Source organism: Oncorhynchus kisutch, linkage group LG6 (assembly GCF_002021735.2).
Source record: "Oncorhynchus kisutch isolate 150728-3 linkage group LG6, Okis_V2, whole genome shotgun sequence".
Lineage (NCBI taxonomy): Eukaryota > Metazoa > Chordata > Actinopteri > Salmoniformes > Salmonidae > Oncorhynchus > Oncorhynchus kisutch.
Window position 1 is genome coordinate 67,181,312 of NC_034179.2, and position 10,933 is coordinate 67,192,244.

Sequence of the window (10,933 nt, forward strand, 5' to 3'; positions counted from 1 at the left end):
CTACGAAGTTTAACATATTGCAGTCGAATAACAATAAATCATAAAAACCTTCACAACATTCGGTTGATTTGAATAATTATTCCTTAAAGTCATGGACAACAACTTTAAACCAACAGAAGATAAATTACTTAAAATTAGTAGGCTATATAATCTTCTCAGAAGAGCTGTGCCCTCTATATAAGTGCTTTAGGGCAAATAAATTATTTCTAGGCTAATAACATTTCTGAAGAAGCAAGCAAATAGTTAAAATCATTGTCAATGCGCTTCTATTTCACTATCCAAATACATAGGCCTTTATTTGAAATCTTACCATAATATAGGAGCAACATATAGGCCTATATTAATCTTCTTGCCGCCATTCAAAATCTCTTCAAGAGGCTCTCTTGGCCCACGTTTAGGTGGTGTAAGTGGCATGTCTGAGTTTTCTAAGGACTTCCGCATAGGCGGACAACACAGTGGAGGCTTTCTTTCGTGGACCAACATCGCCATCAAGAGGCCGTTTTTAGGTGTGCCGCAGGGATTTCAGATTATTACCAGTTTATGATTCTATAAAACAGGACACATACACCCACATAATGAAGGTATTTCACAACTAAACAGTGAGAGTATAGGCCTTATTTCGAAAAAAACAAAAAAAACATATAGGCTACAAGGGCTGTTCCTCTGGTTGAGTCTGAAGACTGTCTGAAGACATGTTAGTCTATACACAGGCCTAATGCCGTCTAGATTGAATTAATTTAGCTAAAAATTGGTAATTATGTAGGTCTATTTAATTGACAACACATTATCAATTGAGGAATATCTATATGTAGCCTATAAACGTATTTTTGTAAGAAATAATTAGCTGCCGTACATTGGCCTACATATTGTGGAAAATAATAGAACACATGTTTTTCATTTAAGTTTTTACACTATGAGCTATCTACCTAGTAGAAAGCATACCTTGCATTTGATAATATGCAGACAACAAATGAAACATATAATTTGAGATGCTGTAAGGAAAAAAAATCTAAACACGAACATGTTAAAATATTTATGTAACTTTGTAATCATATGGCAAGTGAGGTTATTAATTATTTCTCAAACGAATGACGTGTAAACACGAGGGTAAATTATACTTCAACCATATTCGAAAATAAGAATTATCCGAATATTTATTTTAAGAACATTGACTCAAGCTCATGCTAGGAAATTATAATTTCCATACTTTTGCCAAAGTTGATGGAAAAACATAATCAACAATGTGAATAGAAACACTCATTGACTACGCACATATTTGGGAAGTCTAGCTTGCCGTGATTGAGAAGTCAAAGCAATTTAGAGACAATATAATATTCATTTAGCCCATATGAGTTATGCGACTCCAAAAAATCCTCCCAGATGAAGACAAACTCAACCCCTGTCTGTATTCTCTGCCCCCAGGGTACTCCTGGAACATTTGTTCATATGATCTCTCGACTACATGGTGCAAAAGTAGAGAATATTAACTTATGGACTACAACACTTGGCAGCATAAAGTCATGATTTTTAATATGTGTACTTATGTAAGCAGGTCCTGTGGGTTGGAAGCGGAGGGGTGGGCATTTATGTCATTTCTGTTGGTTTTTGGTTTTTGTTTCACCTGTCAACCAAAAAAAAAAAAAAATGTTAAAACTTGATTACAATACAAATCTGTATGAATAGAAACATTCATTGACTATGCACATATTTGAGAAGTGTAGCTTGCAGAGATTTAAATGCCAAAGACATTTAGAGACAGTATAGTATACATTTGACTTATTACTATTCGTTCATCTCTGGTTATTATTGTTTGGCCTAATTGTAGCCTATATTTCTGGTATTTTCTTTGAAAAGTGTCGTAGAGTTAGGCTAATTGTAGGCCTCATAGTGGTAGCAAATAGTGACGAGTGGTAATGATTGTCAAAAAGAGGTTGCAACGATCATAGTAATTTCAGATTTGGTATGACAATCTGGCATATGATAAAATTGCCATGATACATTTTATTTACTCTATCCAGGAGATTGCCTTTTTACTCAATGAATGTCTGCAAAATCTGATCATACTGTCATACAACAGAATTACAAACTGAGAACATGGGAAAACAGAGCTTTAAAAAGTAAGAGAGCTGCACACTGACCACCTATTATAACCTATTCCATGACAGATCAATGTAAAGTTCTGCCACAAAATGGCCAGCCTAGCCTGGGCGCGAGGTTGTATACAGATTAAGGTTCCCCTATGTCAGACGTCTCGCAGAATCTTTTTGTGGCGTTTTATGGCACTGCTGTAGGGCGGCCAGGATGCGCTCGGAAGTGAAACAAAGGGAGGCTGCGAGAACACTGGACTCCGGCGGTTCATCTGGAAGTCCAGACCTCGCCACGCAAGCCCCCCCCCCCCCCCCCCCGGAATCCGTAAACAACAAACGCAGCAAACAATAAACGACAAAACGCAATGGAACAACGTAAATCCCCAGTCTAGAACGTGGTTTAGGCCTACCCCACGACACCTCGAAACAGTTATTAAGGAGGACTTGAAACTTTTCATTCTCCCGGTGTTTGCTTTACAGCCGTTTAGTTCTTAACCTTCAGAAATTTATACCCTATAAAGTTTTATTGCAGTCATATTATTTTATTGCGGCACACCGCATTGAATTTTCTTTCTCTCTTTTATGACAGTCGGCTTCCCCATCTCCTCCTCCCCAAACGAAAGCCCACATCCTCTTTGCTGTTTGTTTCCTCTTGAAAAATACCATAACAGGCCCAGGATTGGGTGGTACAGAGCCGTAATAACCAATACTGACCCCCTAGCCCACTTAAGAAGAAATAGGCCTTTTATTCACATATGCTTGGCGACGCAAAAAACTTCAATGTCTCAGTTGCACATCTGCAAGCCAGTAGTTCTGGTTGGCCCGAACTTCAATATATATTTTAATTACTACAGGCTGCAGGGATTCAGAGAATAACACCCAACAATGTTATTGTGCATTCAACCTCATGTAGCCTATATTCAGTTTCCAGAGTTCCGCGCCCATGTTGTTATTTTCCATTTCTGAAAATAAATCAATGAAACATTTAGCATAATAGTTTATTATAGGATGTTACAGAAGGTTATAGGGTATGAATTGTACCATTATGCACCACATTGTACCAAAATATGCGCAATATCTATAAAACTATTTAATCCAAGTTCATGAATAGACTGCTTTTTAGTTCAATATAATGCATGGACTCGTTATGCAAAGGGTTGGGCATTTGCTGGGCATGCCATTTTTTGGAAAGACGCATTCAAAAATCATACAGTTTTCTTTGCGTTCATCTTTGGAAAAAAGGGAACATGGGCCTTAGAATCATAACCTACCTCACTAGTCATGTGTCACAGGCCTCATGATTAGTATTTTCCACGCACAATACAGCACAGCCGATTTGTTTCATTCCACGTCCTTCCCTAACCCCTTCTCGGGTTCTACCCAGAGTGGCACGTTTTAAATACACATAACCAAAACTTTTAATTTTCATAAACGTATGAGATGAAGACTTCAAGATAAACATTGCCATAGGGTCATCTTAATGGATGCTAGGGTCTAGGGCTATCTTCTTCAGGGAACCATGTGTACACTTGGCCAAAGTGACTCCTTTCCCTCAAGTACAATTCAAGACAAATGCTCCGGCGAACGAGACATATTTTGAACACATGCTCCTCCTAAAAGATGAAATGAATTTGGAAATATGAAAAGGCTCAAACTTGTTTTGTTCTCACTCACACGCAGAGAAGGCGATTATGCGCCCTATTTTGCGCACTCTCGAGACCTTCTCACTGTCTAAAATGAATTGTCTATCATAAATACAATTGCTTTATTTTCATTTTAATCTCATATCAATTCCATTAAGTTATCAATAGCAGTAAAAAAAAGTGCCGAGACATTGTTCTAATGTAAACTATTTTTTAATACGAATCCAACATCAGCAGTGCTATCTCACAGATAAACAACACAGGACTGAATACAATTTACATGAGAGACACAAGAGGTTAATGTGATATAAAAAAAAGACTGAGAGGGGGTTAGTAGTTTCTGGAGCCGGTGCTTACAGCGTTGTTGTTATTAAAAATGAAGAGTCCAACTGAGATGACCTGAAGGCCTCTATAATGAAAGCTGCGAGGCTCGAGCGCATGGAGAGACAATAGGGTCTAATGCTCCTTAATATTCAGAATGAAGGACAGCCATGCGCGCGACTCCAGAAACGCCACCCATTTCATATCTCACTGAAAATGCATCATAAGAGTTTCCCAGGATGTTTGTATGTACTCCCACAAACAAACAAACAAACATACATGTACACCAAATAATTACATCATTCCTTATTGTATCGACAACACGGTTAAATCAATTAACGCTCAATACATTCTGGACAAGAACATGTAAACAATATCTAAAACTGGAAAAATGACTTCTGCTCATTCAACTCCGATGTCATTTCCCAAAACACCAATTTTTAACATATGCAACTCATTCCAATTAAAACAATCGAGGTTATTCACCTAGGTCTATTTACAATCAATTAGAAATATTACCATCCAAAAACTGTTTTTCTTCAAATAGATTTCATTTTCAAAACACACAAACGTAAAGAAATAAATTACATTTCATTATGATATTAGGCATGCGCTAACAATGTAAACATTTTTATTCTTAGACAATGTAGGCTTGTTTTTCTTCGACGGATGTTATATCCTGTATTTAAGCGCATATGAGTAAATCTTTTTATGGCATATATCAAAACGAGAGAGAGTGTAAACGGCCGGGTTATTGAAGGCCCTTTCATTTCCACGTAAATGTTTAAAAACGTTCCACTGTTAGAATGCACAGTCATTAGATGAATGCAAGTTGGCTACAGGCCAATGGGTCTGCTGACCTTATATTGGCAGACCGAACTATATAAAACTAGGCTTAATCCCAATCACGAACAAGGTTCCATATTGAATGTGAACTAGCATGTTGCATATTATGCTTCGAGGAAATATACCATGTCGCGCTATCTACCCGAAAACACGTATTCCTGATTAATTTCCACATCAAAGTAGTCTAAAATATTTACTCTCAGTAGCGGCTTAAACTCTTTAAGTTATGTTTTTAGCAATTACACAACGAAATAGTAACATTGGCCGCAAGGAAATGTTAAAGGATAAATACCCCATAGACCAGGGTTTTCCAACCCTGTTCCTGGAGAGCTACTGTCCTGTAGCTTTTCACTCCAACCCTCATCTACCGTACCCGATTCTAATATTTAGCTGGTTGATAAGCTGAATCAGGTTAGTTACAACTGGAGTTGTAGTGAAAACCTACAGGAGAGTACCTCTCCATGAACAGGGTTGGAGAGCTATGCCATAGACCTTTCCATATGAAACCCTTATTAGGTTATTACGCACTTTTACGCACAAGGAACTTGAAGGTAAAATGATGCACATGTAGAAAAAAGAGATACATATAAGAGTGTGCACATACCTGTTGAGTTAGTATTTAAAGGGATTACAACAAATACATGGAACCCTGATATTTTACTAAATACGAGCCAGTCAAAGGGGCTCTGGGGGATGTGACTCTACAAGGAATTATAAATAATACACTAATAATAATAATAATAATAATAATAATACTAGGCCAACCCCTTTACACTAGCTTATTAATCGATTTACAATATAACATAATTCGGGCGACTGAGCTGGGGGAACTGCTGCTCGAATAATACAATAATGTATTTTTCGTGAAAGACCAGTTATGTCCGGCGCATCTATGGAGCTGAAGAGAGGAATGGAGCGAAAAAACTAAAAGATAAGAATAAATGCAGGTCGCACACTCCCTTTAACTACAACCGTTTCTCTTATGTATTAATGACCACACGGAACCGACGTTTCAGCACTTCCATGCCTCTCCTGATGAAGCGTTGGTGTCATGCGTAAAGCAATAAATAAGTGATAAAAGTAGTGCTTGAGAAAGAGCCGCGTGAATCCACCCTCCTTTCTACTATATAATGTAATATATGCTATTTAGCAGACGCTTTTATCCAAAGCACTTACAGTCATGCGTGCATCCATTTTATGTAAGGGGTGGTCCCGGGAAACAAACCCACTTCCCTGGCGTCACAAGCGCCATGCTATACCAACTCAGCTACAAAGGACCATAAGAGTTTTCTCTACTGGTCTGCGCTTCTATAATATCAGAGGGTGTTTTTCACATCGATATGGAAAATAATAAAAACAAGCTTCCTGCACCCCCACTTTACCCATGACAGTCCATGTATGACTCTTTGTGATGGTGGTGTTTTTAATATAACTCCCTTATTTTCTTAATCCTTGGGTTGGTCCTTATTCATTTTCTTCATTTTCATCCGTCGGTTTTGGAACCATATTTTGACTTGTCTCTCGGTCAAGTTCAGCGAGCGTGCTACCTCATGCCTTCTGTCCCGGGTGAGGTACATGTTGAAGAGGAACTCTTTCTCGAGCTCGAGGGTTTGGTATTTCGTGTAAGGGCACCGCTTCTTCCTGGAAGACCGGGCATGCAACCAGTTGGCAGAGGGGTCATCTACAAGGGAAAGTCAGACAGACACCTTTAGTAAATGTCAAACAAACACAGACCAGAATAGGCCCGAGACTAGCAAGCCTAATAACATAACTAAATACAAACATGCGTGCGTACTAACAAGATTTCCATGCCAATGCTATACATAATTGAGTTAAAGTGATATCAAAAGCCAAGTCTCATATTGCTCCAAATGGAACAGTGTTCGGTAATGTAATGGAGTAGAGGAGAGAGGAAAGTAGTTCCTCACCTCCCCTCAGGCCGAAGGTGACCTTGATGGGTCTTGTAAATGGGTTTAGAGGACAGGTAGTTCCTCACTGTACATGTTTACCATGAAAGTACTTCCTGGACCGCAAAGGTGTCTTTTCACGTTACCGTAACAATATCATACATGGGAAACACAAAGAGAATGGAAAAGGTCCTCGTGTTCCTCACCCCACTAGACCTTGAAAATCACCCTGTTTGTGAGAAGTGCACTCTACATGGATGGAACACTTGGAATGTGATGTTATCTCGTAAACTATGATTATCCGTATCCCGTAGTGTTTTTGTTGTTGTTGGTCAAAACCTCCAATCATTGCAATGCACTCCACCCTTCAGCTTGGTTAGCAGGCCTCAGCCGAATGCAATTAGGGAAGAAAGCGCAGCATCCTTATGAGGAGAAGCGATCCTCCCCCAACAGAGCCAAAAGCATTCGAACTATGAGAGACGTATAGTGAGCAACAGAGGCTAACCCAAACAAAAATGCAGTCCCCCTCAAATGCGGTTGCTTTGGAAAGTGGATGATCTCCTTTTTATGGGAAATGTTCCAGGGGAAACATTTCTTGCTGTCTCCGTGGAGACGCCTCTCCTCTCTGGTGGCTTTCTCGGGAATGCATGCTATGTATTTTCATGTAGGCCCATCTACATTTCTTCTCAGTTGCTTTTTGTATAACAGCACTGTGTAGAGCCTGCATGTTGGGCTACCATGGCATTCAAACGGCCTTGAAAAGCTTAAACTGAGAATATCGTGATTACTCAAAAGGCAGTGGGGATATAAATCTCCCAGGCATGGCATTGGAACGATTGCATCTGCAAGTGGACACCAATACCTGTTCCGGGGCACTAGAGGTAGAAGTGGGCTTTGTGACACGCAAAGTGGTGCTTCGCATTCCCCAAGTACATAATCACCTAGTGTCATTCATCCCGTGCAAAGACAGGGCTTTTCCTGTCACTCCATGACAAACCATCCAGTGCTATCCCTTAACGCGTATGGATATGTGAAGGGTTATAGCTGTGGCCAATGGATCTGGGCATTTCTACAGATAAAAAAAAATCTGGGCTCATTGAAGCCGATGACCATTTCTCCTAGGCTACATACATGTAACCAATGTAGGGAAATCCAATCGGCCCATGCCCCTAGATACGCACTTTAATACCACATCAACGGTCTCCAATATCCTAAATCGTATGATGCAATCCTATTTTTATCATGAAAGGAAATAACCCCCCGGGGATGATTGATAACCCTGTAAACCTATCCGTTGCCGGCGGACACGTCGGAGATAGAGGTGTGCCATCTAAATACTTATGAGACAGCTCAAAGACATGATCTGCAACAATGCAAGTTTAAGAGGGTATTGTCGCTGGATAATCATGGGGTGGGGGTCTGATTTGTGACGAATGTTGGGATGGAAACACATAATGGCTACAGACCGTTATAATACCATCATGTCTCTTTGCAATTTTACCTTAATAGTCTGAGAAATTGACCTTTCGTATATGCCAAGAGAGATTCGTTATTGCATTTCGCTACGATAAGGTTGCATCGTATTCTATATATTTTTTTCCCCGAACTGTCCCAGGGAGCCCACATACAACAATTAATAGTGATGTTGGCTGGTCTTATAACTTAATAAACTTCTGGGGCAATAACTTTTTTCACTCACGAGCCGCTGCTAGCACAAAGAGGGACGTGTAATTCCCAACTTCATTGCCTTTGCACGTATTTATTCTGGAATGCCGCCCAGGACAACACAAAGGGGAATTCTGTTGCGCACCATCCATTAGAGAGTTCACGTTTGCGTGAACGCATTTTGTGGATTAAAATCAATGTTCGTCTCCACCGTCAGTCCATGCTACTCGAAAATGAACATCAGTCAGAACCTTGACCCATCCAATTAAGGTTATGCCTCAGATAGCCTATATTTATGGTATATCTCTGTTTCCCGGTGCACCAAAACGTTACCGGGCGAGCACGCACAGCCTATTTCAACAAGACCGTGCTTTGCAGAGTAGCACACATAAATAGGTTTCTACTCCGGCTCGGCTCCAGGCCTGATTAATAGCCAGCCTGATCTTATGATGCAGTGTTGGTAAAGGACAGAAAATTATTTTTATTCTGTCAAGGCAACCATAGGCATGGCTAGAACAGTGAGTCAACTGAGAGTAGTGACCGACATCCTCCACATAATGTCATATAGCTCAGACAAATGAGTCTACTAGTAAAAAAAACAACAACTGAGAGTCTCACTTGGAAAATGTTTCAGATTCTTTTTCTGGTGTTAAAGAGAAACTATTGCCCACTCAACAGTCCCAAAGGCATCAATAAAACTTGCTTTCCAGAAAATGTCGTCAATGCGGTTTCTTTGCCAAAATAATAATTGAAGAAACGAACATATAGCCCAATCCCCCACACTCCACCTTCTAAACGACATTAAACGTCTATAAATAGACTACTGCCATCAGACGTGAATTAAATAAAAACACGTTTCCCCTTAGAGAGGATATTTACACTCAAATATTGACTAGAGTTAAGAGGGCCTTTCTCTGGTAACTTCTAATTCTGCATTGGATAGACTCTTGGCACATAGTTCAATAGAGGGACGTTTTTCTAGAGGTGTTGTTCAGTTATTACTGGATTAAAACAAGCTGCTGAGAAAATGAACGGCACTAAAGTGCAATTGAGCGCAGAGAACCTGTTCTCAGAGGCTGTGTGCCAAAACTTACACAACTCAGTGTGAAAAGGGCTGCAGTAAAATTATATTCACTACCAGTTGGTCCCCAAAACTAAGGCAGGTCAGCGCAGAAAACCGCGCACGTGAAATGTCGCACTAATCCAAAACAGAGTATCATCCATACCTTGACCAGATGTATGTATAAATGTATGATAATAATTCTAACGTAAACATACATAGTAGGTTAGACGCACACTACGGGAACCATATTTGGTAGTGAGCCTCTATGACTCGCAATCTCTTTGTTCCTGTTTTATGACCGCATTAAAAGCTTTACAGACTGTTCACTTCCTCGTTTTATAACTTACTTTGATCTGGCCCGTCTTTGTCTTCGCTAACTTCACAAATATCCTTATTGTCCTCGAATCCGGAGCCCTGGCTGGAATTCATCTCTCTTGCCGAAGAGGATTCCAAAATGTACTCGTGTCCACCGATTTTGGGGGGTTCCCCGAGGTGTCCCAGTAGCGGCTCCATCTTGACCTGTCCCTGCCCGGGGAGGGACTCCGAGCGCGGAGCGCAGTCGAGCCAAGTGCGTATGTATCGGGTGTCGGTGGAAGGCACGGGCTGAGTCGGGATGTATGGATGGTAAACCGCTGGTAAGCCATTGGAGGCATGGGGGCTGAAAGGGCTCCAGGACGAGCTAAAAACTGGAGGTTTAGGCTGGAAGCTACAAGAGGGAAATTCGGGATGCTCACCATGTCCCCCCGGTTGCCTGGAGTTTGAATACTGTACATTGGAAAACCTGGCTGAAGTCGGATCTTCGCTCTCGTGACTTATTATAGAGTCCACATAATAGTTGCTCAGAGTTCCAGAAATTGACATTCTCGGACATTATACAAAACACGGTTCATTGAATTCAAAACATGTAGGACAGAAGTCGTTTTTTTTACGCGACTCCCCTTCAACGAGCGCACGAACAAAGTAGAGCTGGGTTGCTGGGGCTGTGCGCTCGGAGCGAAATGATTGGTCAGACTTTTTTCACGACCCTGATAAAGCGTCAATGGGGCGTAAATCAATCCGCCAAGGGGCTGCACCTCTCCTAGCACTGTACATATTTTCCTCTCTAAATAAATTGTCTTGTTTATGCAATATGCAAAATGGGAGTGCGTCCATATATATGTGGGTATCTATAGGCTGTCGTAGAAATATCCAGTTAAATTATGGATCCCAAGGATATTATAAATGCATATTGGAAACAATGGACGACAAATAAGCGACCACATTATTTTCTTAATCAAACTGATACATGCATGCGTTTTATGGAACAAGGCCATTGAATACAATAAGCCTTATCCAATATATTACGTGTATGAATGCCCAATACAGCATCAGAATCAAAGTAACATCACAATACTATTAAGG

General features: G+C 40.4%; 1 protein-coding gene across 1 annotated transcript; it reads right to left on the minus strand.

The window, feature by feature from the left end:
- Window positions 1-3,085: 3,085 nt before the first annotated feature.
- On the minus strand, window positions 3,086-10,517 carry LOC109893250 (homeobox protein Hox-B9a). The gene is made up of 2 exons (XM_020486375.2): window positions 9,880-10,517; window positions 3,086-6,578 (listed from the first exon to the last, which is right to left on the minus strand). The coding sequence occupies exons 1-2, from the start codon at window positions 10,391-10,393 to the stop codon at window positions 6,343-6,345; spliced, it is 750 nt and encodes a 249-aa protein (XP_020341964.1). The 5' UTR covers window positions 10,394-10,517; the 3' UTR covers window positions 3,086-6,342.
- Between the last annotated feature and the right edge of the window lie 416 nt (window positions 10,518-10,933).